Source organism: Octopus sinensis, linkage group LG12, assembly GCF_006345805.1.
Source record: "Octopus sinensis linkage group LG12, ASM634580v1, whole genome shotgun sequence".
In the NCBI taxonomy this organism is placed as follows: domain Eukaryota; kingdom Metazoa; phylum Mollusca; class Cephalopoda; order Octopoda; family Octopodidae; genus Octopus; species Octopus sinensis.
Genome location: NC_043008.1, coordinates 31,681,875 through 31,703,432, shown reverse-complemented (window position 1 = coordinate 31,703,432; position 21,558 = coordinate 31,681,875). Strand labels below are relative to the sequence as shown.

Here is a 21,558-nt window from a genome sequence, read left to right as displayed (position 1 = left end):
TAATTAATGGACAAATAGATGCATATATGCTTATGCATGTATCCTCATCCTCATCTGTTTTCCAAGTGTTGGTCAGTTTGACAGGAACTGGCAAGTCAGAAGACTGCACCAAGCCCAACTCTTTGCTTTGGCATGGTTTCTATGGCTGGATCCTCTTCCTAATGCCAAGCATGCTACAGAGTGGAGTGGGTGTTTTTACTCGGCATCTGCACTGGTGAGGTCACAAAGTAACTTATAAGAGGAGATCCCTCAAATGAGGGGAAGTAGTTTCAATGCAAGTGACATTATGCCTGGTGATGAGAAGTCTGTGCAATAGTTCCCATCCCTTTGGCACCCAGGCCACATTCCTAGTGCCTGTCCCTCACCACTCTCTATCACAAAGAAAAACCCCTTTCTGCCACAAATTCAAAACAACTGTATTTCACAAATAAAACTTAACCTAATCAACCTATTATTTTGTTGTTTTTACATCCATCCCAATCTTTCCACTGCTCCTTGGGAATCAGTACTGCCCACTTTGGGAACCACTGGATCAGGGTATGAAAAGTGGGACAGAAATAGGTGTCTTGCTATAAGGGAGATGGACGGCTACTTCATCTGGAGAGAGAGAGAGAGAGATGGAAAGAGAGAGCATGGAGAGATGATGAAAATGTGATTGGAAGGAGGGGGGGTCCACTTGAGTTATAGAGGGGTGTATGTAAGTGGGACCAAGGACTGGATAAGGTGATCAGGTGGTGGGTAACTTAGTGAGATTGTGAAAGAGTGAGAGGTGGAGGGGAGAGAATGCAATGAGTGAACACAAATTGAGGGAGGGGGTGTTAGGAGGATGTGTTGTGGGGGAAGAAATTCAACAGGGATGCATTGTGTGCAGACAGGTTCATGAAGGTGCAAAGGAGAGTGGGAGATAGAAGGGAGAAGAATAAGTGAGTGGTAAGCTCAGGTGGGGCAATAGAGGGCAGTGTCTGGAAGATGGGTTGTTATGGGGAGAGGTTTGTAAGGGACAGCTTGTGTGCAGGGTATGGACATAAATGAACATTCCTTCATGGCTTCTATTTTACTTAAGCTGGTTGGGTCTTCTCAAGCAAAGCAAACCACCGTTCATCTTGGTTCTTTGTCATCTCTTCTGTGAGGCTCAATATCAGAAAACCATTTTTCAATCACTTTGCCCCATATCTTCCTGGGTCTACCTCTTCCATCATTTCCCTCTATGTTTAAAGAGCAGCACTTAATGCAGCTGTCTTCATCCACATGCATCACATGACCATACCTGCACAGTCTTCTCTCTTACTACATCATCATCATTTAGCAACTGTTTTCCATGCTGGCATGGGTTGGGTGGTTTGACAGGAGCTGGTCAGCTGAGGAGCTGCCTGGGTTCCATGTCTGTTTTGGCATGGTTTCTACAGCAGGATGCCCTTCCTAATGCCAGCCACTGTACTGGGTACTTTTACACAACACCAGCATGGGCACTTTTATGTGGAACTAGCATGAGTGCTTCTTATGTGGCACCAGCATCCATGAGCCCACAAAATTAGGATTGCTTCATTGAAGAAGGTTGTAGGGGACATGTCTGTATGCAAGGACAATCACGATTTTACTTAGTTTGTCATGTCTTCTCAAGCACAGCAAACCACCAGAACTCTTGGTTCCTTGTCATCCTCTTAGTGAGGCTCAACGTCTGAAAATCTTTTCTCACCACTTTGTCCCACAACTTCCTGGGTGTACTCCTTCTTCACATTCTCTTCACAATTAGAGATTGGCACTTCTTCATGCAGCTGTCCTCATCCATATGTATTGCATGACCATACACCCATACAAACACATGTACCAGTGTGTGCATTCTGTTGTAGAGAAACTACTTAGAATACTAGATTTAATATACTTTTCTTCTCAAAGGTTAACTATTCCTTGTTCAATATTTTATTTTAGGATATTATACCAAAGATCTTAAATTCTGAAGTAGCTGATTTGACTGGTGCAATGTCTCGTCTCATAAATACCATTTCTTCAGTGAGTGTTGGTGAGTATTTACACATACTGTTGTGTGAATTGGTGAGAATTTTCCTATATTTCAGTGAGTATTGGTAAATGTGCCATGGTTATTTGTCCTGAGTATGACTTTATACAAGTGAGGTTCCTAGGTTGGGAGTTCCCGGGATTTGAGGAGCATTGAAGCAATTCTTAGCCACCATTGTTCCCAGGGTCTTCTCTGACCTGGAATAGTAGCACCTGTTAGGGTTTCAGTTATGGTTTAAATAGCATGTAACCACCCAAACCAAGATATGTCTAAAATCATGGGATGCAGCTCGGAGGATGTGAATTTTTTGGCTAATAAACTTATTGTGTCCATGACAAATACCACTAGAGGCTGAGCAGATGAACAGTGAACAAACTGTCAATGGCGAGAATCAACCAGTTCAGTTAGTGAACTACTGCTATCATCTGTAGTCATGGTGTGCACAAATGAGATATTTCAGTGAGGGGAAGACTTCTGTGACTAAAACTCAAACCAAACATTCATGCTACATTGCTTCATTTGGATGTCAGGCATGGAAAAGTTGCAGTGGTCCAGGCAAGTTACCTGACTTTATGCTGAGGATGGTGGTAGTGGTTGTTGTTGTTGTTGTCATCATTTATGAATATTCCTTGGTGAACACAAGTAACAAACTTTGGTTTGCTGAAATATCGAAGACACTGTTAAGAAATTTTGTGCCATTATGGATTTCTGGGAAAAAAATAAATAGAAATAAAGGAATAAATAAAAGTAAAAACCTTTCAGAATATTAATTTTAAAACCAAAGAATGTCATATGAGAGTGGAACAATATTCTGACAGAAATCCTCATCACCACCACCACAACCACCACCAACCCTGCCACCACCACCATCATCATCATCATCATCATCATTTAACGTCCATTTTCCATGCTAGCATGGGTTCTTCATAATTATTGTCACCATATTTTGATTTAGAGACTGAGGTAAAAAGCAGGGATTTAATTTCAATACATTTTTCTTTTCTTATTTTTATTATTTCCTTTTTGTGTGTCTTCAGGTCGGTCATACTTGGCTCGCAATCCTGGCTTGATGGCGTCTCTCATTGATAATATGAAGGCTGAACAGTGCAATTCCCTGACTCGTGGAATGATTCTTGGGACTCTCCAGAAGCTGAGTTTGAGGTGAGTCATTGCTAACTCTGACACTACCCTACAAGGACTGGACCTGCTGAGTAGAAAATCTTCTGATTTAGTAGAATGTCAGACAGTTACTATTTTGCACTTTTATTTGTCATTTGACTGCAGCCATGCTAGAGCACTGCCTTTAGTCGAATAATTCAACCCCAGGACTTATTCTTTGTAAGCCTAGTACTTATTCTATCAGTCTCTTTTGCCGAACTGCTAAATTACAGGGACATAAACACACCAACATCAGTTGTCAAGCAATGGTGGTAGGGACAGACTCACAAACTTATACAGGCATACACACATATATATATGGTGGGCTTCTTTCAATTTCCATCTACCAAATTCACTCACAAGGCTTTGGTTGGTCTGAGTCTATAGCAGAAGACACTTGTCCAAGATGCCACACAGTGGGACTGAACCTGGAACTATGTGGTTGAAAAGCAAGCTTTTTACCACACAGCCACGTCTGCGCCTGTTGTTTAATTTTTATGAAAAGATTGTTTGTTTTAAAGGTAGGGTACAAATCAAAATGTAATATGCTACATGTTATTGTAATTGGACAAGATGTTTGGTAATGATTGCTCCATCTCTTTGCATTCTGAGGTTTTGGGTGTTAGAATCATTTGCCCAGTATAATTCTACCACCTGGTTCTTGGAGGTCCCTCTATTGAAAACGTTTGGGCCAATTCTTTAGTTGGAAGATATCTTTTCTAAAGGCTCCCCCATCTCTTACTAAATGGTAAGAAAACAGTTCTTCATTTCTTCCTAAATCTTTATAAGCTCATTCAATTTATCAATTAATTAATATTTTGTTGACTCACTGATATTTTCACCAATACATTCAATCTCTACATTTCATGGACTATCATTTACTACTCTACTGTGTTAGGGCCAGATGTTACCCATTAATGAAAATGACTGCTTTCACTAATTGCCTTAGGTGCCTGGATAGTTGTGAGCAGACATAGATCTGCTCTTGACATTCTCGCCACTCAACCCAACTTCAGATTCAGGTTGGTGTCACTTATTTGGCATTGCTGATTCAATGCTGACTTACTTGACATCAGACATTTTAATGTCTCTCTCTGTCTCTCTGTCTCTCTCTCACTCTCTCTCTCTTTTTCCCTCCTCTCACTCTGTCTCTGTGAGAGCATCTAGTTATGTTTGTATGCTTAAGATGTAAGATCTCTCTCCAACCTCTCTCTCTTTATGTGCTTCTTTCTCATCATCGTTTAATGTTTGCTTTCCATGCTAGCATGGGTTGGACGATTTGACTGAGGACTGGTGAACCAGATGGCTGCACTAGGCTCCAATTTCGATCTGGCAGAGTTTCTACAGCTGGATGCCCTTCCTAATGCCAACCACTCTGAGAGTGTAGTGGGTGCTTTTATGTGCCATCGGCACGAGGGCCAGTCAGGCGGTACTGGCAATGACCACACTCAAATGGTATTTTTTACGTGTCGCCTGCACAGGAGCCAGTCCAGCGGCAGTGGAAACGATGTTTTTTTCATGTGCCAGTAAGGTGATGCTGGTAATGATCATGCTCGAATAGTCATTTCTGTGTATGTATTTACATGTGTGTGTGTGTGTGTGTTTGCTTCCAGTGCCAAAAAGTACTGCTGTCAAAACAGGCTGAATGTTCACTCAACCAAGCCAAATCATCAGTGTCGAAACAACTATGTGCAGTCATCTCATTCTGTTCTTTTCCAGTGAAGTTTTTCATCTTTTCTTGAAATATTAGAATACACTTCTCCCCTGTATAAACTTATTCAATTTGTCTATTAATTGATATTTTCACCAATACAGTTCATCTCTACATTCCATGGACTATTGTTTATTACACCACTGTGTTAGAACTGGCCGTCACCCATGAATGAGTATGATTTACTAACAGATACCCTGCTTTCGCTAATTGCTTTAGGTGCCTGGATAGTTGTGAGCAGACATTGATACTCTCTTGACTCTTTCACTGCAGCAGTTCCCAGTTGTGACTGCTGGAAGGAGAGAAACAACTGCTCCATCACTTGGCTGGTACTTATTTTCAGGTGAATAAACTAGAGCAATATGAACTGAAGTGCCATGCTAAAGAAAAAAATATATTTCCCTGTCTTGGAACTGAACTCACAATATTAGGATTATAAGTTGAACACTCTAACCACTAGGCCATGCAACTCATAATCTATTACTTAAGTTTATTTTTTGTTATTCATATGTTTTTTTTTTGTTTTAATTTTTAACAGAAATACTAATTGATCTGAAATAGATATTGATTTTCTTTTTTATTATCAGGCGTAACTTCCAGAGTTTGATGATTAATGTTGATCTTGTGGAATGGTTAATCAGTCTTTTGGAAGAATATGATTTAGTCTCTGATTATACACTGGAATATGCTGTGGCACTTTTAATGAATCTCTGTTTCCGTACTGCAGGTAAGAGGAATGATGGGTTGTATTTGTTTGTCTGCAGCTGTTGTTACTGTTGTTGCTGTTGTTGTTGTTTAATCCTGGGTCAACATGAAGCAAGTAGACATGTGGTCAAAGTGTTCCAGCTATGACCATTCCATCTTATTTTTCTAGGATTGCATTATCCAATGTGTTCGTGTTTTTGTTAAAATTTTGTAAAGTTTTATTTGAGGGTTTTTACTTAATTCTAGAAGATAAAGGTGCAGGCATAGCTATAAGGTTAAGTAGCTCACTTTGCAGCCTCAAGATTTAGAGTTCAGTCCTACTGCATGGTACTTTGGGTGAGTGTCTTCTACTATAGCCTTGAGCTAACTAATGCCTTGTGAGTGAATTTGGTAGATGGAAACTGTGTAGAAGCCCATCATATATAAATATATATATATATATATATATACATGTGTGTGTGTGTTTGTGCCCCCCACCCCAACTCACTTGTTGACAATTGGTGATGGTTTGTTTAATCCCAGTAACCTAGCAGTTTAGCAAAAGTTTCTATAGAATAAACACAAGACTTAAAATGAAATAGTGGGGTTGATTTTTTTCCCCACAATGTTCTTCAAGGCAGTACCCCAGCAATGCTGCAGTTCAATGACTAAAATAAGTAAGTGATAACTACAAAAGGGCTCGTGAACTATTAACTAAAAGATAACACAAACAATACTACAGACTGTCCATTGCCAACATAAACACAGTCTGCGTTAATCTGGGTAGTTGTAAATAGGTGCAAAGCTAGATACAGTGTTCTATTGTGAGAAGTGGAAGCACTGTTCAGTTAGTTGTAATGCTGGTCCAAAAGATTTAGGATTGATAAGCACCAACATGGTTGTATGGTTTAACTATTTAGCATTTAAACCAGACATATTTGGTCAAATTATTTTACCTGTTTTATATTCATACTGGCTGGATCCAACCTCTTATTCCTAGCTTACAATGTAATGTCAGTCTAGAAATAAACAGTAGTATCATTGAAATCCTGAAGCTCTGAGATAACACATGATTAATTGAAAAGAATGAGAATAATTAAGCATTGCATTTGACAGAGTAATCTGATTGATAAAGGATTAAGAAACTTATTTTGCAACTATGGGCATACCTCAACTGAATTTTTCAACTTACTCATTTTTCAACTTACTCCTTTTTTGATTTTACATAATTTTTTTGAAGAAATCAATGGGAAAAATAAACTTCACCTGCAATCAATTTATCTGACTTTACTTTGGTCTCAGAAAAAATATTTAAAACTAGAAAAAAAACAGAAACACTCCAAAACCAATACTGAAGTGGAAAATCAAATAAAATACATGTGAAAGTATGTAGAAATCAGGAATTTTTAAAAATGCATTTTTGTGTTGTACCATTTTTTGAATGAAGTTTTATATTTTGCCACCATTTACCAATGTAAGTTGAGGTGTGCCTGTATTTGATTTTTTTGTGATCAATCACATTGATTAGTATCTGAAGCAATGTTTGCTAACACAACCTTGGGTTGATAAAAACATTGAGAGTGAGATTTTGTCCACTAAATCTTCGTTGAAGCCTGTCAATTGACCAATCCTGTTTTTAAGATGGTAGATTTAATCTGTGACCCTGGAGATTAACACTACCACTTGACTTGTTTTTAGTTGTTTTTAGCAGAGTCTATTCTGCAACATGCATTTGGATGAGGTTTCTCATCTGAAGATAACTTACTCTCTTCATCCCACCAGTCTTGGTAGTTCTGAATGAAACAGTTGTGGTTCTGTCTTTCCTGTGATTAAACTATTAAGAAAAAATAGATTTCAGCCATAATCAATTAATCTGTTATTCAGATATAATCTATCTAGGACCATATTGGCAAATATATCCATAATTTTTAAAATTTGAGAGGCTTGACCGCTATTTCTTAAAGAGGCTCTTGTAAGTTTTTAGAGGACAAATGGCTGGGTGGTAAAGGTACCTGACATCCACTCCCAGAGTTTTGCATGTCAAAACATATTACTGCTACTGTGTTGTCTCTATGTCAAGACACTAAACCTTCAACAATTCTACCTTCCCTAGCTCAAAGTAGGTATTTCATGGTTCTAGGGTTCACCAGTGTAATCAGTGGTAACACTATAATACTTACAGATGTTTTATTTGCTTGCTGTACTGAGTTCAAAATATCTTACTTGTGTATGGAAGACAAATAGTGCAACTATCTTACCTCAACTCACATAAAAACTGAGTTGTCAGTAATGTTCTGATAACCCAGTTGAGTTACATGGGCCATTAGAAGTTTTGGTTCATATCAAAGATATTCAAAAATGACTTTCACTATCTTCTTCACATTTTTTCTGTCTCTTTCACTCTGTTTGTCCTTCTACCTTCTCTTTTTCTCTAAGGTTCAGTTTCTTTCAGACTTTATTTTTCCATTGACTTTGCCTCCTGTTAATTATATCAATATCTACTCAGTCCCTTTATATTAATCCTTCTTAAGCTCACTCCAGTTGTCTTTGATTTGAGTAGTAAACGTTTTAAACTGCTAAGTGTTTCTCAAAAACACATCCTTTCTCAGCTTTTGTAAATCTCATGTCAACTGTGTAGAAAGAACCACTTGAAAGACCTATTTGTTGAGAAAATTTAAAGAATTATAAGAAAGGGCTGTGTCTGTGTGTGTGTGGGTAAGTGAATGAAGAGAGAGAGAGAGAGAGAGAGAGAGAGAGAGAGAGATTAGTAAAGTGAATGCATTTGTTAATCTTTGCAGATGCAGGGATTTAAATACTTTTCACATGAATTGGTCCTTTTATTACAATATTTCTGTTGGAATGCACTATCTTTTGTTTCAATCAATTTTCAAAACAATGAAGAATTTAGTACAATAACTTTGTCATTATTAAGCCAGTGTTTGTAACATAAACAAACATGAAATACTGATGTCAAGGTTTTGCTTTAGATTGCTTTAAAACTGGAAGTTTGTATCTTAGAACCAGAAGTGGTTGCATGCAGGTTGGTGTCAAAAGGTTTGAATCATTTGTGGCTTATTTCTAATTTAAGGTAAGAAACGCTGTGCTAACAACCCCACAACTGCTCTGAAAGTCCTCACTGACCTTCTTGGACTTGGGAATGATTATCAAGAGGTAACTACTTTCTTATTACTTCTTGAAAATTTTTTACAGTAGAAAACTTGCAAAGATTTTATTCCAGGTTTTATCTCTATTTTTAACCATTTGACATTTAAGCTGGCCATATCAGGCCCAAATATTCTGTTTCATGTTCATATTGGCCAGATCTAGCTTTTCACACTTATCCTACAATGTCATTATTAAGATAAACCATTACATCATTGAAATCTTGAAGCTACAAGATAATGCATGATTAATTCAAAACAATAAGCATTACATTTGACAGAATATTCTGAAAACTATAGGGTTAAAAACTCATGTTAAATTTGATATAAAAATTGGTTTATTTAAAATTTTTATAGAATCATTTTTGTTTGTAACAACTTCTTTTATAAAGATGTTTATTTCAGCTTGTATAAGTTCTGTATTAAGTCTTTGAATATCATTCATTGGGAACATTTTGCACTGAAAAGTAAGCGACAGGCTGTAATTTGGAATAACAGCCTGCAGTTTGAGAAGAAAATTTGAATTGTCCTTCAAATAATCAAATGTAACAACACAAAACTGCAGGATGTTGCTGCTCTGCATGGTAGAAGATTCAGAAATATTTTCACCTGTGCAGTCAGTAATCTTATAACTTTAAAGCTGCGCTTGTCATTCATGAAAGGTCGTGTATCAAGTGACCAACTTGAGATGGTCACTTGGTACCTGTGAATAATACCTGCAAAACACTGCTGCTCTTTATGTCTGCTGGTATGCTCATCTACTCTTGGACTGAAAATATATTTTGGATGAGTGCACAATAGCAGAGCTACTGGTATTGTGATTGCTGGTCAAATTATGTGCTATATTTGTCACAAAATAGAATATGAAAGAGGTTTTAAAATGGCTTCTAGGTGAGAATATTTAGGCTTCCATTTCCTTACATGCCCTATGTGGTAGAGCAAACAGGATGCTGGTATCAGTTGTTAATCAGTGTTGTGTAGAGTTTGACACCAGTTCCCACATGGAGAGGTAACTGGTCTAGGGCACTGGGGATTATGGTGTAGTCCAGCATGGCCTATAGTGTGGTATTACCAGTTTATCAGTAGCCAATGGCTTAAAGTTTATTAGCAGAGTGTATCTCAACTGGCAATAATATGGTTGGTCAGTTTTCCTATTGATGAAAACTTCAGACTGCTGCTGGAGCATATGCTGTTTCTCATGGAAACAGTGTTGGCTATTATAAATCCAGGTGAGTAAGGAGTGAGAAGGTGTGTGTCTTGTCAAGGTTGATCCAGATCTAGGTTATGCTAAGGAGGTCCTTTCCTTAGTCTCAGAATTCCTAGATAGACATATTCTGTACTCATGGAGCATTAGTAATATGGAATTGAATCAACCTTTTATTGAATAACATATATATGCTTTATTAAATAACATATCTATTAGACATGTTTTTGGATTTGGTTTGCAAGATTCTTTATATGAGTTCGTGAGTTGAAGCATATTCTGTTGTGTCCGGGGAGAGTCATTTTCTTTTTGTGCCTTATAATGTAACACACTCACCGGTAAAATTTCCACTTATTTCTTATTTTTATTTTCCTAAAATTTTCGTTGCGTCTTGCAACCTTTTCAATAGTCTTCACTCTGTCCGTTATTTACACTGCGTTCCCTTTTGTTTGTTTGTGCGTATGTGTGTAGGTCAGTGGGTTAGTATATGTGTGTGCCTATACATACATGTATGTACGTATGTATGTATGTGTATATGTTTGCATGTGTATGTATATATGTGTGTGTATGCATATGTATATATGTATGTATGTATGTGTGTGCATCTGTATGTATCCTGCATATTTACGTGCTTGCATGTCCGTGTTTCTATGTATGTGTGTGTGAGCATGCGTTTGTATATGTATGCACTGCAGTCTCCTTGTGTGTGCATGTCTGTGTGTGTGTGTGCATGTGTGTTATGCAACTATGTACATGTTTGTATGTATGGATGTGCATCTTTACATATGTGGATTTGTGTCTCCGTATGTGTCTTTGTGTGGAGTAAAGTGTGTGTATATATGGTCGTGTGTTTCAGTCTTCATTTGCGTATGTGCGCTTGTCTGTACTTATAAACCTATGTACCTATCCATCTGTATGTTGATCTGTTTATTTTCATATCTATATGCTTACAGAAAAATCAATGTGGAATTGAATCAACCTTTTATTGAATAACATATATATGCTTTATTAAATAACATATCTATTAAACATGTTTTATTAAATATCTTCATTGAATAATAAATTTTCATTTTGTTTCTAGATTCTTCCTTATGTGAATGGTGTTTTGTACAGCATTTTAGCCATTCCCTCTGTACGTGAAGCTGCCAAAGATATGGTAAGAATTGTGTGCATAAAAGGTTTGAAATGAGTTTACCTTTTACTTGTTTCAATCATTTAACTACGGTCATGGTGGGGCACCACCTTGAATGGCCTAGTTGAACAAATTGACCCCAATACTTATTTTTCAGCCAGGTACTTATTCTATCAGTCTCTTTTTTGCCTACCTGCTACGTTATGTGCCAAATGATGGTGGGTGACAAACACAAACATGTGTGTAAGTGCGTGCATACACACACACACACAACTGGCCTCTTTCAATTTCCATCTACCAAAACCACTTAAAAGGCTTTGGATAGCCCAGGGCTATAGTAGAGTTGTTAATAAGATTATAATCTTGATTATGGTATTTTTTTAAAATACACCAAAACCAGGTTTGGCTGATCTCTAATTATCATCACCATCATCATCAGGTGTCTTGTGGTTGGATTTGAGAGATGGAAACTGAAAGTAGCCTGTTGTGTGTGTGTGTGTGTGTGTGTGTGTGTGTGTGTGTGTGTGTGTGTACATATGCATGCCTATATGTTAGCTTTTACTTGTTTCAGTCAGGTTGTGGCCATGCTTGGGCATCACCTTGAGGAAGTTTAGCCAAATGTATAGACCTGAGTACTTATTTTTTTTAAATCCTGGTACTTACTCCATCAGTGTCTTTTGCTGAACCGTTAGGTTACTGGGAAGTAAACGCACCAACAATGATTGTCAAATGATATTGGGAACAAACACAGGAACAAACACACACACACACACAACAGGCTTCTTTCAGTTTTCATCCACTCACAAGGCTTTGGTTCACCCAAGGCTGTAGTTGAAGACACTTGCTCAAGGCGCCATGCAGTGAGACTGAACCTGGAACCATGTGGTTGGGAAGCAAGCTTCTTAGCACACAGCCATGCCAGCGTCTGTATACACACACACGTGTGTGTGTGTGTGTATTTTCTCCTCATCTTCACATGTGTTTGCTGATTATAAATGATGGCCTCGCAGTTCATGCAGATGATGTGATTAATTTGTTTCCAGTTCACTGTGTAACCATCATTAGACCAATTGGTCGAATGAAAGATTATAACTGTGCTTGGAATTAGGTGGTGGTGGTTGGCTTCAGGTCGGACATTAAGTTGTAGGAAATTCTGCTCCAACATGCTTTCATCTAATCCAAGGGTCTCCAGCCCCTGGACCACAGACAAGTAATGAGCCACTGACCAGTACTGGACTATGTAGAAACAATAGATATTTAAATTTTGAATTGCGTTATATACATTGGTTTCAAATTTTGGCACAAGGCCAGCAGGTTTGGGGTAGGGTTAAGTTGACCAGTGCTCAACTGGTCCTTATTTTATTGACCCTGAAAGGATGTAAAGCAAAGTTGACCTTGGTGGAATTTGAACTCATAACTTTAAGGCAGACAAAATGCCACTAAGCATTTTGCCTGGCAAGCTAACAATTCTGCCAGTTAGCCTCTCTTGTTGTATTATATATATTACAATGTAATAATAGTAGAAATAAAGTGCATAATATACAATGTAATAATTACATTTGTATTTGATATGTAACTAGCAGAGATACCCGCTTTGCCCATGTCAAATGGAATTGAAGAATTAGACGTTTCTTTTATATTTTCTCTAATGAAGTGGAATACCTGTGATTTGAATTTCATCAAAATTGGAGATTAAGAGTTTTAATGAGGGTTCTTTCTATCTTTACACACCCTAACAAAAATTCTAATCATGACATATTTATCCCATACTACTCACCTTTATGCCCAGATTCCAAAATCCAAATCTTGCAAAACCTATTCAAAGGTTTTTGCTCCTGTAAAATGGAGCTCTAAAATGTGGGAGTTAAGGCTCCTATTAGGGAGTGGAGATCTTAAAGTCAACCAGAGAAATTGAATTGTGGTTGCTCTGTGAAGTTCAACACACACACACACACATAATAAGGGTGAAAAATTGAATATTAATTTAATTAATATGAATTGAAAACCAGTGGTGTAGCATATAAGACCATAGCGGATCTTCTAGCAAAATGGATGACCACTTGTTAATGGTTCATCCCTGTTATATAGTACTTTCACTTTAATAGTTTCAGTATTAAAATGAAAGTGTCTGCATTACAATAGAGAGACGTTTTTGTTTCACTTTTAACACGTAATACTGAAATAGTGGAGAAGATATGATATTGCTATGGGGTCGCCCTAGGGAAAAAGTTAAGATTATTTTTTCCGATGACACTCCCCGGAGCTTTAGTAAGGCATGTGTAAAATTTGAATGAAATTGGTTGTGTAGTTCTCAAGTTTTAGGGAAACACATAGACAGACAGACATTCTCAGTTTTATATATATAGAGATATATAGGTAATTAAATTATACATCATACCCTCTCATCTGGCACAAAGCCACCTTCCTCAACAGTACTACGCTCCTCAGTTGAGGGGCCTTGTCTTGCAAATCATTTGTTGACCACACTGCTGCTGGTGCTTTGTAAAAAGTACCCTGTCCACACTGTAAATTGGTTGGCATTAGAAAGGGTGTCCAACCATAGAAACCTGCCAAAACAGACATCAGAGCTAGGTGCTCTCTTCTGACTTGCCAGCTTCATTGAAATTATCCAGCTGGTGCCAGTGTGAAAAGCAGCTGTTAAATGATAGTGATGATGATGACGATGTTTTGTAATGCATATGATTCTCCAGACCATGGAAAAATCGTCATGCATGAAACCTGTCAATGGAGCAACCTCATAGTTTATTACTTGACGCACATGCTTTTCTCAATGTTGTTTGATGTATACTAATATCAAGTTCAAGGTAATACTACTTTTGTTGTTTTTTGTTCAGCTCTGATTCAGCAGACTTATGGGGAAAAGGTTCCAACCATGACCATCTTGTTTTGTTTTCAAGCATATTCTACCTATGACTATATTATACTTATTTTTAAAACAGTAGGCACAGGAGTGGCTGTGTGGTAAGTAGCTTGCTTACCAACCACATGGTTCCGGACAAAATGCTTACTGGTATTTCTTCTGGCTTTTTGTTCTGAGTTCAAATGCCACTGAGGTTGACTTTGCCTTTCATTCTTTGGGGAATCAATAAAACGAGTACCAGTTGAGCACTGGGGTAGAAGTAATTGGCTAGCCCCACTTCACTCAAAATTTCAGGCCTTGAAAAGATTACTATGTTAATATTATTCCTGTTTGTTTAGGGAATTGAAGAAATTGTTGAAGGTTTCATCAAAGAAGGACATTCAGCTAGGGAGTTGGAATATATTATTAAACAGTTAAATTCAGGTGAGAGACATTTTTATTATATTTGTTGTTGGAGCAGTTGTTGTACTTACAGAGACCATATTTTCCAGCATACAAGTTGGCATAGTAAATAGTGCAAACATTCAAACATCTTTCCAAATCATGATGCATTTCACGTGGAATTTTGAGTCCTTTAAACCTTTAGCATTTAAACTGGCCATATCCAACCCAAATACCCTACTTATTTAATATTCAAGCCAGCTAGATCTAACCTCTCACACTTTCTCTACTCTACAATGTCATTTTAAAAATAATCACATTATTGAAATCTCAAAGCTATAAGGTAATGTGAGATGAATTCAAAACAATGTGAATAGGTAAGCATTGCTTTTTCAGTGAGTAATCTGACTGCTAAAGGGCTAAAGTTGTCTTGGAGTGTAAGTGGACCAACCTATTTTGGCTGTAAATATTGGTCTGAAAAATTTGCCCTATGTGCTGGAAAATGTGTGCTGCATAATTGTATGTTAACTGTTATTAATAAAACTGTAGATAAACTGTTCCTCAATTTCTGACTTGAGGGCTACTGGTGGTGGTAATAGTAGTGGTGGATATAATAGTAGTTGCAGTGATTGGTAGTGGTATCATTATGGTTGTAGTGGTGGTGTTGAGGGTGATAGCAGCAGTAGATTGTATTATATTTGATGTTGATGATAGAGGTAAGAGGGCTACTAGTGGTGTTAAGTGGTGGTCATAAGGGTGATAATAGTAGTAATAGTGGAGGTTGTTAGTAGTGGTTATTATTAGTGGTATTAGTGGTGGTGTTAAGGGTGATAATAATAGTGGGGCTGTAATGGTGGCAGTGGTGGTAGTATTAGTAGTAACATTCTTGGCTTTTGTAATAGTGTTGATGGTGAAAGTGTTAACAAGGATGTTGTGGACCATGATGGTAGTGGTATTAGATAGTTGTAGTTGTATCGGTGGTGATAGTGAGAGATGATGGTCTTAAAGACAGTAGCAGTGTTAGTGGTGGTAGTTGTCATCATCATTGTTATAGTTGTCTATTGGCCCCTTTGTGCCCTTAGATTGTCTCCACTCATTAATGATGTAAATTCCTTTGAGTTTGATGCTGTTTTTTTTTGTTTTTTTCCAGTTTTATTCCTCCATTGGGAAGATGTTCTGTAATGGTAATCTAGGCAGGTTGCAAATTCGGTGGGGGCTAAGGGTTTTAGTTGAGAAAATGGGCTGGGCTTGTATTTATTTAACTGAACCGATTGCCTGTAAAAAGTGCCCAGTACACTCTGTAAAGTGGTTGGCATTAGGAAGGGAATCTAGCCATAGAAACCATGCCAAAACAGACAATTGGAGTCTGGAAAGACCTACAGTTAACCAGCTCCTTCAAACCATTCAACCTGTGGAAAAGCAGACATTAAACAATGATGATGATGAACTCTCAAGGTACTCTATAACTACTTGGTGTTGTTGGAACTAATACTAGATATGTCTGCTAGTAGCCTCCTCTTCATTGTCATCATTTAACGTCCACTCTTCCATGCTTGCATGGGTCAGATGGAATTTACTGCTGCAGATTTTCTGTGGTTGAATTCCTTTCTTGTCACCAACTCTTACATGTTTCCAAACAAGGTAATATTTCTTCGTGATGAGACCTGTTTTCCATGGAAGACTGGAAATGAGCAACATCTCCCCCCACCCCCTTGAAGGATGGAAAGTAAAGTTGATCTTGGTGGATTTGAACCCAGAACATGAAATGATGATGTTAGTAGTGTTGTTGGTAGTAGTTGTGATAATGATGATGATAATGGTTCGGGAGGTGGTAATGATTGTGGTAGTAACATGAGGTGGATGCTGGTTATAGTGATAGTAGGAAGAGGACAAAGATGATTATAATGATGATGGTTGTAGCTAATGATAGTGATTTGTGGGTGGATCTGTTGGACGCAATACTGTCTTAAGGCATGAGCCTACTGGGCAGTGGTCCAGGGGCATCACAAGTCTAGGAGCCCATTTCTGATCTGTGTATGCTGTGGCTTGGTGACAATAGATAAATAAAATAGGGCTCAGTGCATTGATTTGCCCAGGGGCCTGTAATGTTGCTCAGATGCCCTCAGTGGGTGATGATAAGGATGAAGATTAAAACTACAAGGTATTTTGTTCTATGAGATACCAATTCTGCCAATGACTTCTCTTGGTGGTTTAAATGTAACACATATACAATTTGAATTAGTTATTTGATTAGCCATGGTATCTGAAAATCTTAATTTTTTTTTTTTTTTTAGATCAAACATTTAATGACAGAGAATCTGAGGATGAAGAGGAAGATGATGAAGAGGATGAGGTTGTTATTTTTTAGTATTTTATCTTTTGTTTCACTCATTAGACTGTGGCCATGCTGGGGCAACTGCCGAAGAATTTTAGTTGAATGAATTGACCGCAGTACTTATTATTTTGCAAAGCCTGTTATTTTATGGGTCCCTTTTGCCAAAATGCTAAGTTACAGGGACATAAGTACACCAATACCAGTTGTCAAACATTGGTGAGGGACAAATACATACACAAACAGACACACGTACATGCATGTGTGCATGCACGTATGCACACACACATACACTTGTATGATAGGATTCTTTCAGTTTCTGTCTATAAAATCCACTCCCAAGGATTTGATTGGTCTGGGGACATAGTAGAAGGCAAGGTGCTGTGCAGTGGGACTGAACCTGTGACAAATGTATGATGGAGTGTAAATAATTTAAGAGAAAATTTGGATATAAGAGGTATCAGATATTGCATGCAAGAGAGAAGACTGCTGGTATGGTCATGTGATGCATATGGATGATGACAGCTGCATAAAGAAATGCTGATCTCTAACTGTGGTGAGAATCTGTGAAAGGGGTAGACTCAGGAAGATGTGGGATGAGGTGGTAGGAAAGGATCTTCAGACATTGGGCCTCACTTAGGACATGACAAGGGATTGAGACTTCTGGCTATTTACTGTGCTAGAGAAGACCCGTCAGGCTAAGTAAAACTGTGGTCATCCTTTATGGCCTCTGCTGGTTTCATGTAAAAAACACTCATGGTGGCACCATGCAAAAGACACTCATGCCTGTGCCATATGAACAACACTCATACTGGTGCCATGAAAAAATACACCCTGCACACTTTGTGAAGGGTTGGCTTTAGGAAGGGCATCCAGCTGTAGAAACCATGCTGCCAGAATGCACAACTGGAGCCTGGACAGCTCTCCAGCTGGCTAGCTCCTGTCAAACTGTCTAACCCAGATCAGCATAGAAGACAGACGTTAAATGATGGTGTATTTGTGATCATTTAACAGCCATTCTATACTTAAGTTGTACAGAATTTTCTGTGGCCAGTAGCCTTCTTGTTACTAACTCTCACCAGTTTCTAAGCAGGGTAATATTTTCCTGTGGCCAGGAATGTTTATATGGGAGATTGAAAATGATGGCCACTTCTTGTATGGTGGTGACACTTGTTTACAGCTATGTCAAGGCAAGGAGATACTAAAACACACACACACATGCATACATGTATATAAATATATTTAAAATAAAATTACAATAGCTGACACTTGCTCTTTCATTTTTGTTTTTAGGAAGATCTCGAGATGGAACCAGATCTTGATAAAGATGATGAAGTGAAACCAGGGAATTCTGAACGACTTGCAGGAGAAGAATTGCTTTCAACTGAATATCTTTTGAGGAAAAAGGTAAGTCTTCAAGAATGAGAGCCATTTCAATATTGGTTTCAAATTTTAGTACAAGGCCAGCAATTCCAGTGGGGTGGGGGTAAGTCAGTTACACTGACCCTAGTGTTCAACTGGTACTTAATTTATTGACTCTGAAAGGATGAAAGACAAATCAACCTTGTCAGAATTTGAACTTGCAACATAAGGACAGACGAAATGCATTTTTCCTGGCATGCTAATGATTCTGCTTACCATTTTAATATTGATGATGACATAGGTGAGGATTCTGGTGATAATGATGCTGATGATGATGTGAAGTGGAGGTTGTAGTGGTTGTTATGGTGATAATTGTGCTTACCTTTTTTCTCAAAAGCTGTCATATAATGGCTGGGGGCTAGGGAAAATTTGTAATTTTTTGTTTAGGATGACTTTATCTTTCATGATTTTGGGTTCAATGAAGCAAGTACCACATGAGTGCTTGGGTCGATGCCGTTTAGTTGGTCCCCACCATTCACAAATTTCAGGCTTTGTGCTTATGGTAGAAAGGGTTATTTTATTTTAAAGGGCAGTGAATTTTTAGCATCAGCAGAGTGGTTGATTAAATTCTGAGTTCAATCCTATTGAGGTCAACGTTTTTTCTTTTATTCTTCTGGAGTCAATGCTATTTAATTACTGGATTTAATTATAATTCACTTCACTTCAAATTTGTGACCCTATACATCTTTGTAATTTTCTTGAGTCTGTGATCAATTAATAGGAAGGATTTTGTTGTTCAACCCTAGGTCAACCATATCAAGCACATGTATGATCAGAGACAAGATTTAGGATTGATAAGCACCAACATGGTTGTATGGTTTAACTGTTTAGTCATGACTATCTTATTCTTTTCAAAAATAGCATATCTAAGACAACTATGAAAGACTATCTAATGCTCCCAGTCTTTCTTTTTTAAAATGTTAATGTGTGATCTGAAGCCTTGTACCTCCTTGAGAGCAACAAAAAACAATAAATGTCAGAATTGATTGTAGAAAGTTTAGAATACCCTGTCACATCTCTTTATATTAAGAGTTCAAATCCTAATAAAGTTGACTTTGCCTTTCATCTGTCAAGAATTGATGAAATAAGTATTAGTTAGCTGCTATTTTTAGCAGGTCAAGTGACCATGTAGAAGCTCACCCATTGATACAGTACATGATTTGACCCATAATAGGAGTTGGTGGTAGTTGTTAGTTGTAGCTAAAAATAAACAATTTAGTGTTTGTTTGTTTGTTTGTTTGTTGTAAATCAATCCAATATTGTTTGTTGTTGTTGTTGTAAGTCTGTTCAGTATGACATTGTATTGTTTGTTTTTTAGCAGCCCCAAGACCACATCATGGGCCGACAGCAACCTCTGCAACGTCCAGTGACACCAAGCCAAATGAAGAATACTGATGTATCACCAACTAAAACAAAGTAAGTATTGGAAGAGCTGAAAGCACTTGCCTGTAAATGTTAAAGTGATAAAATGCTAAATTATTTATTTACATTGTTTTGAATTAGTCATGCATTTAGCTTGTAGTTTTGAAATTTCAATGATGTGATTGCTTATTTTTGGAATTACATTGTAGGGTAGGTGTGAAAAGCCAGACCTGGCTGGTTTGAACATAAAATAGTTAGAATATTTAGGTGCAGGAGTGGCTCTGTGGTAAGTAGCTTGCTTACCAACCACATGGTTCCGGGTTCAGTCCCACTGCATGGCACCTTGGGCAAGTGTCTTCTAATATAGCCTCGGGCCGACCAAAGCCTTGTGAGTGGATTTGGTAGACGGAAACTGAAAGAAGCCCATCGTATATAAGTATATATATATATATGTGTGTGTGTATATGTTTGTGCTTCTGTGTTTGTCCCCCCAACATTGCTTGACAACCGATGCTGGTGTGTTTACATCCCCGTAACTTAGTGGTTCGGCAAAAGAGACTGATAGAATAAGTACTAGGCTTACAAAGAATAAGTCCTGGGGTTGATTTGCTCAACTAAAGGCAGTGCTCCAGCATGGCCACAGTCAAATGACTGAAACAAGTAAAAGAGTAAAAGAGTTTAAATTCTAAAGGGTTGAATCAATTATTTTCAATAATTTTAGAGGAACAAGAGAAAGAATGATAGTATGATAGGAAGAAAAAAATAGAAAGGAAGAGGAAATAGGCGGGAGGATGAAAGATAGTGAGGATTGTCGAAAAAGGAAGAGAGAAAGAAAGAAGGTGAAGGAGAGAAATAGAAAGAGAGAGGACCGAACAGTAGATCTGTATTTTGGTTATGTGTGTTTGTAACTTTACTAATACTCTCCTCCGGCCATTTGATATGGACATCAGTCTTTACCCTCCTCACCCTTTATCCACCTCTTACCATCCTCTCTCTCTCTCTCCTTGCTCCTTTCTAGTGCTGGTACTATGATAAAGTTTACCTAGTAGACTCTGTTAAGTAAGGAGTTAAATGAACCCTTTGGTTTTGTTAAAGGTATGATCACCTCTCTAGTACTGGTTCAACAAAGAAGGCATTCATTAAAGTGGTTGGTGTTAGGTAGGGCATCCAGCCATAGAAATCAAGCCCAAACTGAAACTTAAAGCAAGATGTAATTCTCTGATCTATCTTGAAGAACAGTATCAACCCATCAAACTCATGCTAGCATGAAAAGTAGATGTAAAACAATGACGACGATGAGGCTCATCTTTAGTACAAAATAAGTAACATTCTCTTGTATCTAATGTATTTTGATTTGATATAAACCATTCTGTTGTTAACCTCGTTAAAGCAAGGCTAGAAATATTTTTGTAGAATCAGTTAATTCATAAAGTCTACTATATGCGTGTTATTTAAATTTTCTTGTAAAATATTTTATGCTGTGATTTCCAGTAATGACAGAGTTCCAAATTATACTGTAATTGAACCTATTAATGAGACCTTGGAGCGACCACCAACTCGCAGTGGGAGTCAACCACCACCTACTGCCAGTACTGCAATTTCCAGTAAGTAAATATTGTAATTTGTTAGGAGTAGAAATACACTTCCCTTTTTCAATTTGTGTGTGTTTTTTTCATCATCATCGTCGTTGTCGTCGCCACCACCACCACCACCACCATCACCATCACCATCACCATCATCATCATCATAGGAAAAACCTTGTGATGGACTGGCATTCTGTTCTATAGGGATATTGGCCTTCCTACCCAGCCAGCAGAGAGGCATCACTCAAAAGCTGCAGCAATGCAAGGCAATGCATTGTAACCAACAGTGTGTAGCGACATCCAATAGTCTGGTCAATACAGTGATTTTTGACAGTATACCTTGTGTGTTCTGGTTTCAGAATAGAAACACTGTATCCTTGCATATCATAGGAGATAACTGGAAGGGTTGGTGACAGGAGGAGCATTCATCCATAAAACTATGTTTCAGAAAACTTATTTGACTCATGCCAGCATGGAAAAGCAGATATGAAATTGATGATGATGATGATGATGATTTTATTTTTGGCAGC

General features: G+C 37.8%; 1 protein-coding gene across 7 annotated transcripts in view; it reads left to right on the top strand.

The window, feature by feature from the left end:
* Positions 1-21,558, top strand: part of LOC115218096 (lisH domain-containing protein ARMC9-like) — a 64,185-nt gene that overhangs the window by 37,839 nt on the left and 4,788 nt on the right. For 6 of the 7 annotated variants that reach the window (XM_036507820.1, XM_029787882.2, XM_036507821.1 and 3 more), the window contains exons 13-22: positions 1,930-2,020; positions 3,055-3,178; positions 5,474-5,613; positions 8,659-8,741; positions 11,017-11,091; positions 14,287-14,371; positions 16,624-16,682; positions 17,955-18,068; positions 19,402-19,499; positions 20,937-21,049. In XM_036507820.1, the coding sequence (XP_036363713.1) occupies positions 1,930-2,020; positions 3,055-3,178; positions 5,474-5,613; positions 8,659-8,741; positions 11,017-11,091; positions 14,287-14,371; positions 16,624-16,682; positions 17,955-18,068; positions 19,402-19,499; positions 20,937-21,049 (982 nt within the window). The remainder of the gene's footprint in view (positions 1-1,929; positions 2,021-3,054; positions 3,179-5,473; positions 5,614-8,658; positions 8,742-11,016; positions 11,092-14,286; positions 14,372-16,623; positions 16,683-17,954; positions 18,069-19,401; positions 19,500-20,936; positions 21,050-21,558) is intronic. The other variant, XM_029787883.2, reaches the window with a different exon arrangement.